The following is an 18,777-nucleotide window of genomic DNA, read 5'->3' on the forward strand; positions in this document are numbered from 1 at the left end:
ACAAGCATGGGAAAACCAACCTGAATTAAGACCGAATTCGGACAGTGACAGTGACCAGCTGGATAAATCTAGACCGGTCACTGCCAAATTCAACCAACAACACGTCTCAAAATTCACAACTATGCACTACTGCACCTAGTACTTGAAAACTGAAGCTATTTGGGCACAGTGAAGATCTCCAAATGTTCACACAGAGTATGGGATACCATTTTGTTGTGGTGGTGGTAGGGGAGGGGAGACCAACCCCAACTGCCCAGGTACATTCTATAAATGATTTCAAATTAAACCAGTTTGGAGGAGGGTCACCCAACCAACGCTTTGTCTAAGGGACACTTTGTAAGTCAGGTTTTCAGGATTACCGCAATCAGTATGCACGAGTTTCCATGCAAATTTATCTTGTGCATACTCATTGTGGATATCCTGAAAACCTGCCTGGCTGTGTGTGTCACATTTGTGACCGTTTCCTTGTCTGTGCTCACTTCACCCTTTGGTGGCCAGACCTGGTGGCTGCAATGGACTGTCTGTTTACTGTCACCTGTTCCAGTCTTCAGCCCAGTTCAGTCCAGGTCTTCCAGGCTGCCAGAATTGCTTTCCTTGTTTGTACCTGAACAGCACCCGTAGTTGCCTTGTGATTGCTGCAGCTGATGGGCTTTATTAATCACCTAGAAACTTCTGTGTTTGCCTTTGCATCGTCTAAGGTCCCTGGTAAGTGGGTGTGCTCTGTGCATTCTGCCTAGTCCAGTTTTATTCTGAGTTCTTTCCTGGTTCTTGTTTGTTTGTGTGTAGTTAGCTTTGGTTTTATTGTTTAGTTCCTATTCTTGTTTCTGGGCAGCATTTCCTTGTCTTGTGCCTGTGTTATTTATTAGTGGCTGCTTGGCAGCTTTTAGTCCTGACTCCCTCCTGAGTTTCTGTCTTAGTGGCTGCCTGGCAGCTTGTAGTCTTGACTCTGTTATGTGTTTCCTGCTGGTATCCAGTTCCTGCCCAGTCCGGTAAGTCCTGCCGCCCGCCTGCACCCAGAGGCTCAACTCCTGGGGAAGGGTGGTCAAGTGCAGGTGAAGCCTTGCTCCAGTCCTCTGTTCCAGTCCAAGTGTTCTTGTCCAGTGGGTTCCTGCTTTGCTTATCCCTGTCTGCAGTCCCTGCTTTGTGTGTGTGTTAGCCCAGTGCTGGTTGGGGTGGTTTTGCCTGCCACTGCTGCTCCTTGGCTGCGGCCCAAGGGCTCACAAACCTAGTTGCTGCTTTGTGACCTGACAGTGTGTGTCTCCCAAGGACTGGATTGAGAACCGCTGCTCTGACTGATGGCTTGTGTGCAAATTTTCACTGACTAGACTTGTGAGCAACCGTGTGCAATGGAAATTATTGATTAAAAATCAGAGTCATATCAAGGCAACCCAAATGAAGGAAATTATTACATTAATATCATTTATGTCTTAACACGAATGAAAAACAAACAAGGAAGGCATTTCAGATTTGTGATGGACAGTTTTTGCATTGCTGTTTTTTCAGTCTTCTCCTCCTTTGCTGTCACACCACAGTCACAAACCTTTAGGAGTTACACATTCAGGTGCTATCCATGAATCTCAGGGTGCCATGGAATCTAAAGCAAGCACGCGGCAAGTAACTTCATAAAAGGAAAAGTTTACTGGACTGTAGCCAGAATAATTAACATGGTAAAAGAAATGGTTGACAGTACGACTGATCCAAAAAGAGAGTTTGAGTGCAGAAAACATTTTACCCACCTGTATAGTGCTATTGCCTAATATTTGGTGCCAAGGAGACTGTATGAAGCCTTTAAAAGGGCTTGTGACTTCAGGATCAAGTATGGGAGGATACGTACATAAGTATTGCCACACTGGGACAGACCGAAGGTCCATCAAGCCCAGCATCCTGTTTCCAACAGTGGCCAAGCCAGGTCACAAGTACCTGGCAAGATCCCCAAATAGTACAATACATTTTATGCTGCTTATTCTAAAAATAAGCGGTAGATTTTCCCCAAGTCCATTTTAATAATGGCCTATAGACTTTTCCTTTAGGAAGCAATCAAATCTTCTTTAAACCCCGCTAAGCTAACCGCTTTTACTACATTCTCTGGCAATGAATTCCAGAGTTTAATTTACTTACTTCAGGAAAGCAGGACAGGAAGGGTTTAATGTGGATGGAAGAGTTGTACACCTTGAGGTCGTGATCCCCGAAACCACGAGTAACTCCAATGGTTGCCATAACCCTTGCCTGCCAAAAGGGAAAGAAAAATCTTAGAATCCAATCCCTACAGACTCAGGGCGTACCTTGATAGCACCTCAATGCTATCTGCCATTGATCTTGGCCACATCCAGGAACCTGCTTAATCTACTATGTTAATCATGATCTTTAATGTAATACTACTTGTATCTCTCAATCTGGAAATGGCGATCGCCATGACGGCACAATGTAAGCCACATTGAGCCTGCAAATAGGTGGGAAAATGTGGGATACAAATGCAACAAACAAATAAATAAATAAATAAATAAATAAATAAATAAATAAATAAATAAATAAAGACACAGACTAGGATGTGGTCAAACTGACCAAAGTAGCCAGATTCAAAAGAGGGTTGGACAAGTTCCCATAAAATTTATTAGTATGGTCGTTGAGCCATTGTTCATCCCTGGAAATAAACTATAGTATTATTTATAAATGGTCTTACTTGATGTTTTGGCGTCTTCATTGAGGAGTGCCATATTCTGAGAAGCTTGGTCTCGTCTGGACAGAGTGGCTGTTTGGTCACTTGAGGAAGCATTAAATGAAACATGGCCAGTGTTGGGACCGAAAGAGAACGAGACACAGGAAGATTGTGAAAATTTCCGCGAAGGCTGCGTGACTCTGTGTATGGAGGTGAGGGGTTTTATAACCTGGATGGGAGTTTTTTTTTTTTTTTTGAGCAAGTGCCGATTAAAGGATTTGTGGAGCGGTAACTTCAAATTGAAGACTGGTACATCTGGATTACATATGAACCATTATTTTGTTTTTCATTGCTCCAGGATTGTAGGATGGAGGGGTTTTTCTTGGAGATTTGTTAAGAATTTGGACCGGCCCGTGTGAAGTTTTATACTTGGAACAAGAATATTTGAAAAATCTAAGGGGGGAGCTTACAGCAATTTGATTCATCGTCAGTTACGTTAAGTAAAAATTGCTTGAACATTCTATTATTATAGTTGCTGCAGGTGTTATGATTTTCATCTGATGACCATCCTGTTTCACTTTTCGAATGATGGGGGAATCCTGAGCACTATTTACATATATTTTGAAGAGGTGTTTAGTTTTTTTTATAACTTTAATGGTGGGGATGTTAAGGTAAATTGTTTATCAACAAAAGTAATAAACATTGGAGTGGAGGAGTGGCCTAGTGGTTAGGGTGGTGGACTTTGGTCCTGGGGAACTGAGGAACTGAGTTTGATTCCCACTTCAGGCACAGGCAGCTCCTTGTGACTCTGGGCAAGTCACTTAACCCTCCATTGCCCCATGTAAGCCGCATTGAGCCTGCCATGAGTGGGAAAGCGCAGGGTACAAATGTAACAAAAAAAAAAAACATTGGAAATAAACTATGGGAACTAGATCTACTTTTTGGGAGCTGCAACACCTTTCCATATCTTTCCCCCTTTTTTTTCTTCTACTTCTGATAGTTATGTGTTCTATTGCCTTTTCCTATAAGAACATAAGAGTAGCCATAGTGGGTCAGACCAATGGTCCATCTAGCCCAGTATCCCGTTTTCCAAACAGTGCTCAAGCCAGGTCACAAGTACCTGGCAGAAACCCAAATCGTGGCAACACGCCATACTACAAATCTCAGGGCAAGCAGTTGCTTCCCATGTCTGAAGACTATGGACTTTTCCTCCAGGAATTTGTCCAAACCTTTCTTAAACCCAGACACTCTAACCACCATTACCACTTCCTCCGGCAAAGAGTGCCAGAGCTTAACTATTCGTTGAGTGAAAAAGTATTTCCTCCTATTTGTTTTAAATATATTTCCATGTAACTTCCTCGAGTGTCCCCTAGTCTTCCTAGGTTCATTTTCTACTTTGACCTCTCCTAGTTTATGTTATTGTATTAAGGTAAACCGTCATGATGGCAGTATATCAAGAAATAAACTTGAAACCTGGACTAGCCACTGTTGGAGACAGGAAGCCTGACTCAATGGACCTTAGTCTCACCCGGCATGGCTCCCCTTAAGTCTGTTGGCTACCATACCCAGAGCCTTTTTTTTACTGGCCAACATGATGGGTTCCACCAGTCACCATGGCCGCCTGTGTTCACCAGATCTCCCATCTCACTCTCAGGCGTTTTATGGGAGGTCAGTCTCCTGCTGGCCCTCTCTGCCTCCTCTGCTTATTTTCACTATTAAAAGAACTTTGAGATTTTCTCATTTGGAACTTTTTTAACCACAAATTTCCTCAGGAGAAAAACAATAAGGAAAAGTCAATTGAAGGAAAACTGCAACCAGTCTAGCATCCCACCACTCAGGGACCTAAGTTAGGACAGATAACGGGAGAAGTTGGGTATCTGGACACTAATTAGTACAGAATAAATAAATGATAGGTACCGGAGTCAGAAAGAAGGGAAAAAACAAGGCCAAGTGAAGGTTGGAATATTTTTCTAAAGAAACCGCTTAAAAACACCATAAGAACCAGGAAGAACAGCCAGTGGTATACCAAGGGGGGGGGGGGGCGGTGGGGGCGGTCCGCCTCGGGTGCACGCCGCTGGGGTGTGCTGCGGCACGCGCCTGTGGGCTCCGACTTCGCTAACTTCGCTCGTTCGCTGCAGCTCCCTCTGCCCCGGAACAGGTTGCTTCCTGTTCCGGGGCGGAGGGAGCTGCAGCGAACGAGCGACGTTAGCGAAGTCGGAGCCCACAGGCGTGCGCCGGGCACCCCCTCCCCCCAGCGGTGTGCACCCGGGGGGGGGGTGTCATTTTGCCGGGGGGGTGGGGAAGGTGTAATTTTGCAGGCGGGGGGGGGGGGGGGGGTGGGCGCATCGGCGATCCGCCCCGGGTGCAATCCAAGCTAGGAACGCCACTGCAGCCTCCCTCACTCTTATCCTGTGGAGAACTATTTGGACTTACTTTCAAGTCACTTTACCCTGTCAGAAGCATCTAAAAGCAGTAACAGGTCTGAGGAGCTGACCAGCGCAAGGTTGGCGTGCAGGCTGACTGAGCTCACCAAGGCCCCAACATAACTAATCCTGGACTTTCTGACCCCAGGACATCAGCCACCAGAACTATTTAACTGGGTACAAACAGTGGTCAGATAATGTGCCTGTCATTACTGAAAGTCACAGGAATTCATCAAACCTACTACTTAACATTTCTAGAGCGCTACTAGGGTTACGCAGCGCTGTACAATTTAACATAAAAGGACAGTCCCTGCTCAAAGAGCTTACAATCTAATAGATAAGAGTGAGACAAATATAGGACAATCAAGCCATTGTGACATCACTGATGAGGTTGGCTCTTAGGCATTGGTGGAATGAGGCATTATGACATCACAATCTCAGCTCTGGATACCAGAGACTGAAACTCTTCACACTAAGGGGGGGAAGTGGGCCAAGTATAGGACAGTCGAGCCATTGTGACATCACTGATGAGGTTGGCTCTTAGGCATTGGTGGAATGAGGCATTATGACATCACAATCTCAGCTCTGGTTAAATCACTGCTATATGTAATACTACTACTACTACTTAACATTTCTAGAGCGCTACTAGGGTTACGCAGCGCTGTACAGTTTAACAAAGAAGGACAGTCCCTGCTCAAACGAGCTTACAATCTAATGGACAAAATGTGCAGTCAATCAAATTGGGGCAGTCTAGATTTCCTGAGTAGAGGTGTAGTGGTTAGGTGCCAAAGGCGACATTGAAGAGGTGGGCTTTCAGCAAGGATTTGAAGATGGGCAGGGAGGGGGCCTGGCGTATGGGATCAGGGAGTTTATTCCAAGCATGGGGTGAGGCGAGGCAGAAAGGGCGGAGCCTGGAGTTGGCGGTGGTGGAGAAGGGTACTGAGAGGAGGGATTTGTCTTGAGAGCAGAGGTTACAGGTAGGAACGTAAGGGGAGATGAGGGTAGAGAGGTAAGGAGGGGCTGCAGATTGAATACATTTGTAGGTTAGTAGGAGAAGCTTGAACTCTATGCGGTACCTGATCGGAAGCCAGTGAAGTGACTTGAGGAGAGGGGTGATATGAGCATATCGGTCCAGGCGGAAGATAAGACGTGCAGCAGAGTTCTGAACGGATTGAAGGGGGGATAGATGGCTAAGTGGGAGGCCAGTGAGGAGTAGGTTGCAGTAGTCAAGGCGAGAAGTAATGAGAGAGTGGATGAGAGTTCGGGTGGTGTGCTCAGAGAGGAAAGGGCGAATTTTGCTGATGTTAAACCTACAGAGCTTAGACTCATGCTAAGTACCTATAGCTAGATAAACATTTCGATTTGTACTAACCAGGGGTGTAGCTACGTGGGGCCACGGGGGCCTGGGCACCCGTAGATTTGGCCCTGGACCCCCCTGCCTACGACCCTCTCGACCCCCATACAACGTGCAGGACGTCAGACTCAGAAACAGAACGAAGGAAGAAGAGGACCTTGGCTGGCATGGGTTGGGGTCCCCCGCCAGCAAAGGTAAGCGACGGCGGGAGGGGGGGGGGGTTGAGAGGGTTGTCGGCAGGGGGGGGGGGCTAAAATGTGCCCCCTTCCGCCGAGCTCTGGATCCTCCTTCCGCCGAAGTCTGGCTACGCCCCTGGTACTAACCTACCTTTTTTCCTTCTCCATAGATCAGTGGGAATTTCAGGTCGTCTTCCTGGATGGTTTTATATGCCCTGGTAGAATAGAAAGCACTTGTTACTGCTAGAGAAAGGACCTCGGCTGGCAGAGGTTGGGGTCCCCCGTTACCAAAGGTAGGCAACGGTGGGTTGGCGGCGGGAGTGGGGGTCGAGAGGGTCGTCGGCAGGGGGGTGTAAAGCTGGTGGTGGTGGTGGTGGCGGCGGCGGCGGCGGTGGGTTCGGCAATGGCGGGGGGGGGGGTCGGCACTGCCGGAGGGGGGGCTAAAATGTGCCCCATCGAGCTCTGGCCCCCCCCCTCCCGCCGAAGTCTGGCTATGCCCCTGCTTTGAATTGCATTTGCTATGTTGTCCATTAGAGCACAGCCACTGAAAAACAAAATGGCGTGTGAGCATTTATCGATACCTATTTTGTAGGCAGTAAGGCCTCACACGCTAATCCTGCACTAATCAGTTAGTGCAAGGGTAATGTAGCCGCCCTAACTAATTAGTGCAGAAAAGCCCACTGTCCTTCGCACATAGTTAAGCAGAAGAGTAGAGAATGCAACACGAGCTCCAATGTAGGGAATGCTGAACAAAACTGCACTGGCTTCCTGTTCAGGACCAGATCACTTTTAAAATTTGCGCTCTGGTGCATAAAATCATCTACGGTGAAGCCCCAGCTTATATGGCCACCCTTATCAACTTGCCACCTAGGAATTCTCACAGATCAGCTCGTTCGTACCTAAATCTCCATTACCCAGTATATAGTGGACTCAAGTATAAGACCACCTACGTATCCACCTTCCCCTATATTAGCGCTCATTTGTGGAATGGGCTGCTTAAATTGGTGAAACTTACTCCTGATCACCCGACCTTCAAAAAACACCTCAAGACCTTTCTATTTGGAAAAGCTTACGCTCAAATCCTGCCTAACATCTCTTACTTCTGAACTGTACCTGTCAAAGTGAAATATTGATCACCGCTGCTCTTTCTCCTTTTCCCTTCTTTGCTATTACCCTTTCTCTCTTTAACTTCTGTGAAATTGACAGTTTGTTTGCTGAATTGATGTATGTTTTTACAGACTGTTGTAAGCCACATTGAGCCTGCCAGTGGGTGGGAAATTGTGGGATATAAATGCTATAAATAAAACAACTTTATTGGCACCAAACAAAGACCTGACACAGGGCCGTGTTTCAGCAGGACAAATCCAACTGCCTCAGGGGTCAAGGATTACACTGCTAGTGAGAAAAGAAAATTGACGGTGCCTGTGGTGAAGCTGGCCTGGTATAATTGCGTGTAGTTGGAAAACGCAGGGCCGCCGAAAGGGGGGGGGGGGGGGGACAAAATTCCCTGGGCCCGGCGGCGCCGCCGCAGTACGGCCCCGCCCGCCCTCCGTTGCTCCCTGGCATTGAAATTAGCACCTCACCTTCAAAAGCGCAGCAAGCAGCGGCAGACCACGCCTTTCTTCCGTGTCCCGCCCTTGCCTGATGTAACTTCCATGAGGGCGGGACACGAAAGGAAGGAGTTGTCTGCTGCTGCTTGCTGCACTTTTGAAGGTGAGGCGCTTAAGGTCAGTGCAGAGGGCCCAGTGGTGGAGAGAGGGCCCAGTGACGGGTGGAAGGGGGGGCCCGGTGACTTCGGGTGGGGGGGAGCCCAGGGGTAGCCTTCTCCCGGGCCTGGCATAGTCTCTCGGCGGCCCTGGGAAAACGCTAGTGAAAAGACGCCTTAGCGCCAAAAATGCCACTGCATCGATGTCAGGTTTTGGCGTCAAGGCGTCTTTTTGCTAGCGCTTTCCGATCTGGGTGTTCCAACTGCACGCAATTACAGCAGGATAGCTTCACCATAGACACCAGAAATGTTCTTGTCTCACTAGCAGTGTAATCCTTGACCCCTAAGGCAGACAGGTTTCTCCCGCCGAAACACGGCCCCGTGTCGGGTCTCTGGTTGGTGCCAATAAAGTTGTTTTGTTCAACATTCCCTGCGCTGGAGCTCATGCTGCATTCACTACACTTCGGCCTAACTTTGGCACCATTTATTTGCTGTAGCTCTATGCAGGGGTGTAGCCAGACTTCGGCGGGAGGGGGGTCCAGAGCCCGAGGTGAGGGGGCACATTCTAGCCCTCCTGCCCGCCAGCCATTGTTGACCCCCCTCCCCAATGACCCGCTCGACCCCCCCCCCGCCGCCGCCAACCCGCCTACCTTTGATGGCGGGGGACCCCAACCCCCCACCAGCCGAGGTCCTCCTCAGAAAAGGCTTCCTATTCCTTCTGTTTCTGACGTCCTGCACGTTAGGAATAGGAAGCCTTTTGTGAGGAGGACCTCGGCTGGCAGGGAGTTGGGGTCCCCCGCCAGCAAAGGTAGGTGGGTTGGCGGTGGGAGGAGGGGGGTCGAGTGGGTCGCCGGCAGGGGGTCCAGGGCCCAATCTACAGGGGCCCAGGCCCCCCAGGCCCCACGTAGTTACGCCACTTGCTCTATGTGTCCTGTCCTTGCTGACCCCCCAGGGAAAGTAGTATTTGAGAAAGTGCATTGTGAAACACCTTATTCTTCAGGATCCTGGGAGGTTCACAAGTGTTTAGATTTACCAGCCTGTCATGTTATGGTCTCGGTACAGCATCCTCTTTCCCAGTTCCTTGTGTTGAATCCTCCGGGGAAATTCCAGATGTGTGAAGTCATCGCCGAGCAACTCTGGTTTCAGGAAACCCTAAAGGTAAAAATAAACAAACAAAACCAATATCAATACATTTTTCCCCTAGAAAAAATGGTTCCGTATTCACAGGGCTTTTTTTGAGGGGGTACTTGGGGGTACTGAGTAACGGCACCTTTTCCATTGTCTGCTAAAATTGATCCATGGACCCCAAGTTTTAATGAAAGAGCTCAGGCTCTACACACCGATTCTGCCTTGTCATAGATTCTGTGACTAGTAGCAGGGGGCCTGGCTATTGTGGGGTGGGTCCCTCAGTGATCATCCCACCCCCTGAAGGGTGGCCTAGCATTTGAGTACCGGCACCTTTTTTGCTAGACAAAATGCACTGCGTATTCACAAAGTCAATTTAAAAGGGGGGTGGGGGGTGGCTAACTGTGACTCTGTTTCCACAATAGCTACACTCTCAAAGTGGTCACCTGTAACCAGCCGCAGAGCATATGAAAAAGCAGCAATGCAAATATTACACTAGCACACCTCTTCACTGGAAAGCAGAACCACATTCTCTCCACAAACCCCCAAACTCTATAAATGGCACACAAAAATATTGTAATCCTGTTTTATGATGACACAGAGTTTCAGGGCAAGACTGGCTTCTCAGCAGATCAGGACAGTTCCTAGTGAGCTAAAACAGAAATCACACCGTGACCCTGAACAGACATCTCTGTATGATTCCTATAAGGTGAGAACAACGCACAGCATTTCTGTCCAGTGGCGTAACTACGGGGGGGCCTGGGCCCCCACAAATTTCATCCGGGCCCCTGGTTTGGCTGGTGGGGGTTGGGTACCCCTGTCAGTAAAGGTATTTGTTTTTGCAGGGGGAGCGACGAAGTGGTGAGGCGAAGCAGCAAGGAGGCGAGGGGGAGCGATGAGGAGAGGAGGCGAGGTGGGGGGGGGGGGGGCGAGGCGGTGTGGGAGAGCGAAGAGGCGTGGCGGAACTCAAAATGTGCCCCCAACATCGGGCGCTGGCCCTTACCACTGTGAGGTCTGGCTACGCCCCTGTTTCCCTCATATGTGAGAACTGTCCAAGCTGACAGCGGTTTATTTCTGAATGGGTTTCCCCCCCACCACCACGGCCAATCCTTTTTAATACCTGGATTATGTGACAATCTTCGCTACCATTGGAAAGGCAAGTCTCTTTCTATGGGGAATCCCTAGGGTGCACAAACTTTATTCTTGTATTAAGGCACTCCTCTACTTAGAAACGTTAACAGAGAAATATAGAATATGATGATGGCAGCCATGTGGAGGGGCCTGGGTCTGATTCCCAGCTCCTGCACTCCCCCCCTGGTCAATGGGAATTGAGAATGCCCTGAAGCAAGTCTTAGTCACTGTGCAATGGTGACACCTAGTGGCCATGCTTACAGCCTTTGTTTTCAGGGTTCTAGGAGGAGTCCTGGCACACGGACTGCAGCTGAGGATTCCAGCCGTAGTTTCAACTGAGTGGGAAGCCCAAAGAACCACGAGTGAACTGTAGGGACAACAAAAAGATGCTGGTGACCATGGGGCTTCGACGTTAACTTCAGAAATTTTAGAACAAGGACAGTGCTGGGCAGATTTCTACAGTCTGTGCCCTGAAAACTCAAGAATAAATCAAGACCAGGTATACATATGAAGTATCACATACCATATGTAATGAGTTTATCTTGTTGGGCAGACTGGATGGACAATACAGGTCTTTATCTGCCGTCATCTACTATGTAAGTGTTTATGGAACTATAACCAGCCCAGTTTACTTCCTAGTGCAGTACTGTGGACCCAGGCTGACCTCTGGTTTTCCTTTCACTTCCTCACAGCTGGGAACCCTTCCCCTTCCCCTTCTGTGCTTATCCCAGGCTTTCTTTAATTTTGTTGGTGTTTTTGTCTCCACCAACTCCCCTGGAAGGCCGTTCTCTTCCTCCAACCATGTCCGTCTAGATAGGGCACAGAAAGGCCGGGAGGTCAACCAACCAAGACACTTTTAAATCTTGACAGTTAACAACTAAATTAAAATTAAAAAAAAACAAGTCACTGATTTCTGCTTTAAATTTGGTGGTTGTCGGAAGGACGGCATCGGTGGAGTTGGGAAGAGATTCTGGCAGATTATAGAAAGGACGTTGGCCCCGATATTCAGACTGTGGGCTGCCTCCTGTGGCCCACCCGAATATTCAATGCTGGACTGTTTCCGGTGACCGGCATTGAATATCTGGGATTTTTTTGGGGCGATTTGAAGATAACCGGCTATGTTGATATTCAGACATAACCGGTTATCTTTAAACCAGCCAAAGATATACCCTTATATTGTAGTTAAGCCCCACCCAGCGCATCCCAGGATGCAGTGGGCAGGATGCCGCCATTTTAAGACAGAGCTTGCAGGAGGAGGGAGTGCTAGTCCCTCCTGCTTTAAGGTAGGAGGGGGTTTGGGAGGGGCGGGCCTACCTCTAGACCACCAGGCTAGCCCTCGGGTGGGTGGATGGTCGGGTCTGGCCTGCTAAGGGTCCCACTAATCTAAAACACCTTACTGGGCATACTGGATGTACTCTGCAAGCCTTTATCTGCTGTCAATTACTGTGTTACCATGTTAATATGATTCTCGCAGGGATAACAACCCAGCCCAAAGCTGAAAGGATCAGTCTCTTGTGTTTCTATAGCAGTACGGAAATAATCTATTGCTTAAGAGAGGACTTGATAGTTTATAGGTTATGTGATCCGATATACCACCTATCTCTAGAGAAATCTTTGGCAGTTTACAATGAAAAATATAAATATACATAAAATATATCTATTTTAGACACCTTCAGTACAGAACGGGGAATGTAGACCTAGGTTACAATGTATACACAAAGAGTATAGTGGGGAACATAGAACCACTGATGTTTGATGGAAAACAGGCGAGGGAAAAATCTATATATATAAAAGGCACCACCAACGTTCTAAATTAAGCCTCCAGCCGGAAGTGTGAAGGGGGAGAGATATCCGTTTTCCCCATGAGTGTCTGCCCCCCCCCCTCGCTCTCTCTGTAACACAAACAATGAAGGAAAACACAGCAAAGCACGAAATCAAATCGCTCTTTCTGTAACAGTGAAGGACTCAGAGTGGGGAGGGGAGAGAGGGCAGAAGCCCTCACTATCTCTCTAACACAAACAGCTCAGCAAGAAACTTAACACTGAAGGACTCGACTCTGAGGGGGGAGGGGACACACAGCACAGGGGAAGGGAGAGAGGGCAGAGGGCAGGGACACACACACTCCCACATGCACACAGAAGAAAACCTTGCTAGCCCCCGTTTCATTTGCATCAGAAACGGGGCTTTTTTACTAGTTATCAATAAAATAATTGTAAACACAAGGAATCCATTCTTGATCGTTTTGTGATCTAGGTGTATGTTATCCATTGGATTAGTATCATAATCCACTTCCCTTCTCACTTCTGGCCCTCTTGTGTTGAGTTAAAACATTGTTGACAGACTTATAACATGTTGGGTAGTATTAATTTTGCTGTGTGGATGTTTACCCCTCCCTGTGGCTTGTTTTCCCTCCCTTCTACAGTCTATACATTGTCTGTGCTCTCCCTGAAGCAGTTTTAAATTTGTATTGGCCACTGCCTCAATGTCTTTATATAAACTTTAAGACTTTAATCAAATAAATAAGTAAAAACAAGACAGTCTATTACCAGTGTGATGAGATTTCCTTCATTTGTAGATTAAAGATTATGGCATGCAAAAGATGAATTTGGAAAAGCTGTACCACGTATGATGGATCTCCCAACAGAACAGAACCCTCAACATGTCCTTAAGCATTGGCTAGTGCTGGCTTGGAGGGAAATAATGTCTTCTCTGAAGCCACCAGAGATATCATGGCACTTGGTCGTCCTCAAAGGTCTCTTCTAAGCATTGACTGGGCTCTACTCTGGTTAGTATCTGCAGAACAACAGGCCTCTTTCTGATCATAAATATTTTAGAACAATCCCAACCTTTAGACTTCATCTCAGAACAATCCATCTTGTCCAACGATAGTGTAGTCCCCCACCCCCAATCCCATCCCTTGAATTGTTTGTACCTGAAAACCAGGGACATGAGGAAAACCAGCTGCAATCTGTAACCCAACAATCAGTAGCGTTCCTAGGGGGGCTGACACCCGGGGTGGATCGCCGTTGTGCCCCGCCCCCCGGGTGCAGCGCCCCCCCCCCCCCCGAACAGCGTGACGCCCCCCCCGGCAAAAGAACCCCCAATCCTCCAGCGAAAGAACCCCCCCAGGTGCACGCTGCTGAGGGGGGGTGCCGCGCACCTGCCGGCTCTTCGTTTTCATGCTCCCTCTGCCCCGGAACAGGAAGTAACCTGTTCCGGGGCAAAGGGAGCATGAAAACGAAGAGCAGACAGGCGCGCGGCACCCACCCCCAGCGGCGTGCACCCGGGGCGGACCGCCCCCACCTTGGTACGCCACTGCCAACAATGGTGGCCATGCTGTGGAACAAAATGCCTCCTGAATTGGACTCTTATGGGCCTTTTCATAACTGGGCTTTACCCATCTCAGAATAATGGATATACTGGGGTAGGTGTTGGGTTTTCGTGTAATTTTTATTTGATAGTAATAAGGGGTTAGGTCAAGATAGGTGAAGAATTAGAGAAATTGTAACTAAGAAATGTTAAAAGTTTATTAAGGATGGTGGGACAGGGAAGGTTATTTGTTAACCGCTTCGATTGTTTTCATTAGCATGTAGATGGTATATAAAAACTTGCATAAATAAATACAAAATGCCTGTCAGGTATGTCTATAAAGTTTTCCTCTAATATTAAAAAAAACTAGTGGAAGCCAGCCCGTTTTCTCAACAATGAAACGGACCCTAGAAAGGCTCTCGTAAGCGATTTTTTTTGTCTCTCCCCTCCATGTCCAGCGATTCTTCCCTGCCCTCCCCTCCATGTCCAGCAATTCTCCTCTTTCCTCTTCTCCTATCCTATCCATGTCCATCGATTCTGCTCTGCCCTGCCTTCCCCTCGCTATGCTGCGATTCTCTCTTCCTTTGTACCTCATCATTTTCTGGCTGGCCTGGCTGGCTTCCCTTCTGTTGGTAACATCTTGACGTCAGCTCGCCTCCAGCGTTCCCTTCCCTCTCACTGTTCCGCCCTCTGACGTCATTACGTTTTGACGTGAGGGGAATGGAACGCTGGAGGCTGGCTGACGTCATGAGATGTTACGAACCCTGGCAGCCAGACAGCGATGGAACGTTGGAGGTGCAAATTATTATACAGGATGTCTCTTACTGTGAAATATTGTACAGTTTTTCTGTATAAGAGATCTGCAGAGTTTTCAAAGTACCTGTATAATATCCTATATAATAAAACTCACCCTCAACGTTCTGAAGACACTGACGTCAGTGAAGCCAAGCCACTGACGTCACTTCCTTCAAGACGGGTTCGAAGGGTTCGTGGTGGTGAAGCCACCGAAATCGCCAAGTCTCGGGGCCCCGCCCTCGCGTCAAACGTGATGACGTCGAGGGAGGAGCAATGGCGTCACACACCGAGGGCGGAGCAATGGCGTACGGTGCGTTCAGGAGGTGCGGAGCAATGGCGTCAGAACGACGAAGGGGTCGGCAGGTAGGTAGGTAGGTAGGGAGGGAGGGAGGGAGGGAGAAGGGGGGTGTTGGGGAGGAAAACCTTGCTAGCGCCCGTTTCATTTGCACTTTGAAAACTCTGCAGATCTCTTATACAATAAACCACTTTGGTTGTACCACAGAAAGGCGATATGTCAAATCCATGAGCCCTTTGACCCTTCAACTGGAGAACAGCATAAAGCTCTTTTGATTAGGTAATCTGTATGGACTGCTCGACTTGTGAAGCCGTGGTGTTCAGTAGCCCAGCACTATAATTCATATATAATTCATTGGTCTAGCATGACCCAGGCGACTAAATGCACCATCCAACTGAAAAAGAAGGCGGTGCACGTGATGTTTGCTAGAGTTGACTGATCAGAAGAGATCCAGTAATAAAATAGAATAAAATAAAATAAAATTCGTTCTTACTAAGAACTGAAGCCTCTGCCTCTCTGTTTCTGGAGTAAATTCCCTGGACATTGGAATGATTTCCCCATTGCGAATGATAATAGCCCTGTAATAAGACATGGAACGATGAGGTTAGAAATAAATATGGTCAAAAGAACTCACCTTTTAGCCGTGGCAAAGGGAAAGAGACTTTTGGGGATCTGCTTTGGTCCTTTTTTGGAAAAGCTGCCTCATAATTCCACTCTGAACCTACTAATATGGCTAACTCAATTTCAATTAGAATCCACTAGAATGACTAAAATACAGGAATGGAATTATAAAATTGTTAGAATAATGATACAACATAGAAAATCCACAGTATGAAAATGGTAGAGAACTGTTGGTGAGTATTCAAAATTGCTTATGAATATGCATAAAGGGGAAGGAAAAAGACTGAAAGAGCTCAAAATCTTACCATTTGCACTGTGGCAGTAACCATATGTTCAAATGTTTATCTTTATTCAAATTCAATAGCTTAATCCAAATATCTCTATTATATATAAAACCTAATATCACATGGAGTAGACGACTGGCCTAACGGTTAGTGCAGCAGGCTTTGATCCTGGATCAATTCTCAGTGCAGCTCCTTGTGACCTTGGGCAATTCACTTTCCCCTCCATTGCCCCAAGTACAAAGACTTGGGGCAATGGAGGGGAGATATGATAGAGGTCTATAAAATAATGAATGGAGTTGAATGGGTAGACGTGAAGTGCCTGTTCACGCTTTCCAAAAATACTAGGACTAGGGGGCATGCGATGAAGCTACAATGTAGTCAATTGAAAACGAATTGGAGAAAATGTTTCTTCACTCAACGTGTAATTAAACTCTGGAATTCGTTGCCAGAGAATGTGGTAAAGGTGGTTAGCTTAGCGGAGTTTAAAAAAGGTTTGGACGGCTTCCTAAAGGAAAAGTCCATAGACCGCTATTCAATGGACTTGGAGAAAATCCACTATTTCTGGGATAAGCAGTATAAAATGTTTTGTACATTTTTGGGATCTTGTCGGGTATTTGTGACCTGGATTGGCCACTGTTGAAAACAGGATGCTGGGCTTGATGGACCTTTGGTCTTTCCCAGTATGGCAATACTTATGTACTTAAGATTGTGAGCTCTCTAGGGACAGAGAAAGTACTTGCATGTAATGTGTACAGCACTATGTACATCTAGTAGCATTATAGAAATGATGAGTAATAGTTGTAGTCAACATACTTCCTTTAATTCCACCCTAACCTAAAAACATACTCTTCCACAACTCAAAACCACACTAGGATACTTCTATTGGCTACAGTAAAATGTCTTACTAAATATTCCAGGGAACTTAAGAAACATCATGATATATCTTATAACAAACTCCAATAATTTGTAGTTGTTCATCCTTTGATCCAAAATTCACTGGTAGTAAACAGATCCTACTGATCTTATTGTCCTTATGTTCCAACAATTTTTTTTATTAATGATTCAACAGACCCAGCAACAAAAACAACCGAGTCTGATTTAGATAATATCTCAGCATCACAGTTGAACCCTTTTTTTCTCCCCCCCCTCAACTCGCCCAACCCATATAATTAAATGAAATTTACTACATTGTTATTAACATAGTATGATGTCTGCTCTTACCATGATCCGACAACGTAGACCATGAATCTAACCATATCTAGGAGCCACCTCCAATTCTTTAATAACCCAACTTAATAACATGGAATATAACATCACAAATTGTACCTTGTTATATTATCTAGTTACAGAATCTTACCGGCGGCCTTGTTTCTTATAGCCACCTGCCTCTAATTAAGTCTATCATGTAACTACGTTACCAAGCAAAATATCCATTGATCCCCTAACCCACAACTCCTCCTTCCAAAAATCTTATTGTCCTTAATGTATGGACTTTCTTTTTAATACTTCTTCAATGATCACTCTCCATTACAGTGTTGTGAAGATCAACTTTTCAAATTCAATGAATATAATGCCTGCAGCTCTTTGCTGTCTTAGGGGGTCTTTTACTAAGCAGTGGTAGCGTTTTTAGTTCGCGGTAGAAAGCAGCTGTTGGTAAACACCAAGATGGCCATTATATTCCTCTGGGCATCGTGGCATTTACTGCCAGCTGATTTCTACCGCAACCTAAAACCACTACTGTGGCTTAGTAAAGACCCCCTTAGAGCTTCCTTTCTTACTGCATGTAGATATCTCCTTCCGTTAACCCTATTCTGGGAAAAGATTACACAGTATTTAGACGATGAGCACTACTGGAAGAATCAATAGAGTTGACTTACCTACTGTCACCTGCATTGGCCACGTAGAGTTTTCCCATTACGTAAACCACAACCAGAGCGCAGCAACCTCCCAAAATACTGTATGTCAACCTCTCTCGCTCTATCTGTTCATCCTACAGGTTGCAAAATGCAAAGAACACCCAATCATGAATCTTTTTCGGACAACTGCTTGTTGACGATTTTGACTAGAGGACAGCACTGTCTACTAAACTGGCACATACCCATCTATGTACGAATGTGTAGGTGTACAACATGGGAAGAAACAGATGGGTAACAAGCAGGCAAGAGGTAGATTAGTGCCCTCTGTCTGTGGACTGTGGATTCTCTATGGCAGCCAGTAGAGAATGCGTTTGTTAGTTTGTATTGGGTCCATTCATGCACCATAAAAAAAATTGAGGGGTCCTTTTACAAAGGCGCATTGAAAAATGGCTTGCGGTAGTGTAGGCACTGTTTTGGGTGTGCGCCAATCCATTTTTCAGCGCACCTGTAAAAAAGGCCTCTTTTTTTTTTTGCCAAAAATGGATGTGCAGCAAAATCAAAATTGCCGTGTGTTCATTTTGCGTCTGAGACCTTACCACAAGCCATTGACCTAGCGGTAAAGAATCCAGGCGGTAATGACCTACATGTGTCAAATGCCACTTGGCGCGCGTCCGGTACGCACGTCCAAAAATAAAAAATATTTTTTCAGACAGGCGTATTGGATGCACGCCAAAAATGAAATTACCTCAAGAGCCACATGGTAGTTGGGCGGTAACTCCATTTTGGCATGAGTTGGGCACGCGTAGATGCTTACGCGGCTTAGTATAAAGGGCCCTTACTGCACGCAAAACTTATTTAACAAAGTAAAGAGCTCTTTTACTAAGCTGTACTAAGAAATGGCCTTTCCTGAGCGCCGTGCCCATTTCTAGTGTGACCGTCAAAAAGGGCTATTTTCTATTTGTTTTATTTCTGGTCCTGCGCTAATGTCAGCATTAGTGCGTGGACATTTAAAAAAAAACCTACTGCAGGGGCACTTACCGCTTACTT

General features: G+C 46.6%; 1 protein-coding gene across 1 annotated transcript in view; it reads right to left on the reverse strand.

Annotated features, from left to right (window-relative positions):
* PPM1J (protein phosphatase, Mg2+/Mn2+ dependent 1J) overlaps nt 1-18,777 on the reverse strand; it is a 52,479-nt gene that overhangs the window by 2,923 nt on the left and 30,779 nt on the right. Inside the window, exons 4-8 of the mRNA XM_030220964.1 lie at nt 17,752-17,864; nt 15,463-15,547; nt 9,348-9,466; nt 6,761-6,824; nt 2,119-2,226 (exon numbers count right to left, since the gene is read on the reverse strand). Of these exons, the coding sequence (XP_030076824.1) occupies nt 2,119-2,226; nt 6,761-6,824; nt 9,348-9,466; nt 15,463-15,547; nt 17,752-17,864 (489 nt within the window). The remainder of the gene's footprint in view (nt 1-2,118; nt 2,227-6,760; nt 6,825-9,347; nt 9,467-15,462; nt 15,548-17,751; nt 17,865-18,777) is intronic.

This window comes from Microcaecilia unicolor, chromosome 12 (genome assembly GCF_901765095.1).
Source record: "Microcaecilia unicolor chromosome 12, aMicUni1.1, whole genome shotgun sequence".
Taxonomy (NCBI): Eukaryota; Metazoa; Chordata; class Amphibia; order Gymnophiona; family Siphonopidae; genus Microcaecilia; species Microcaecilia unicolor.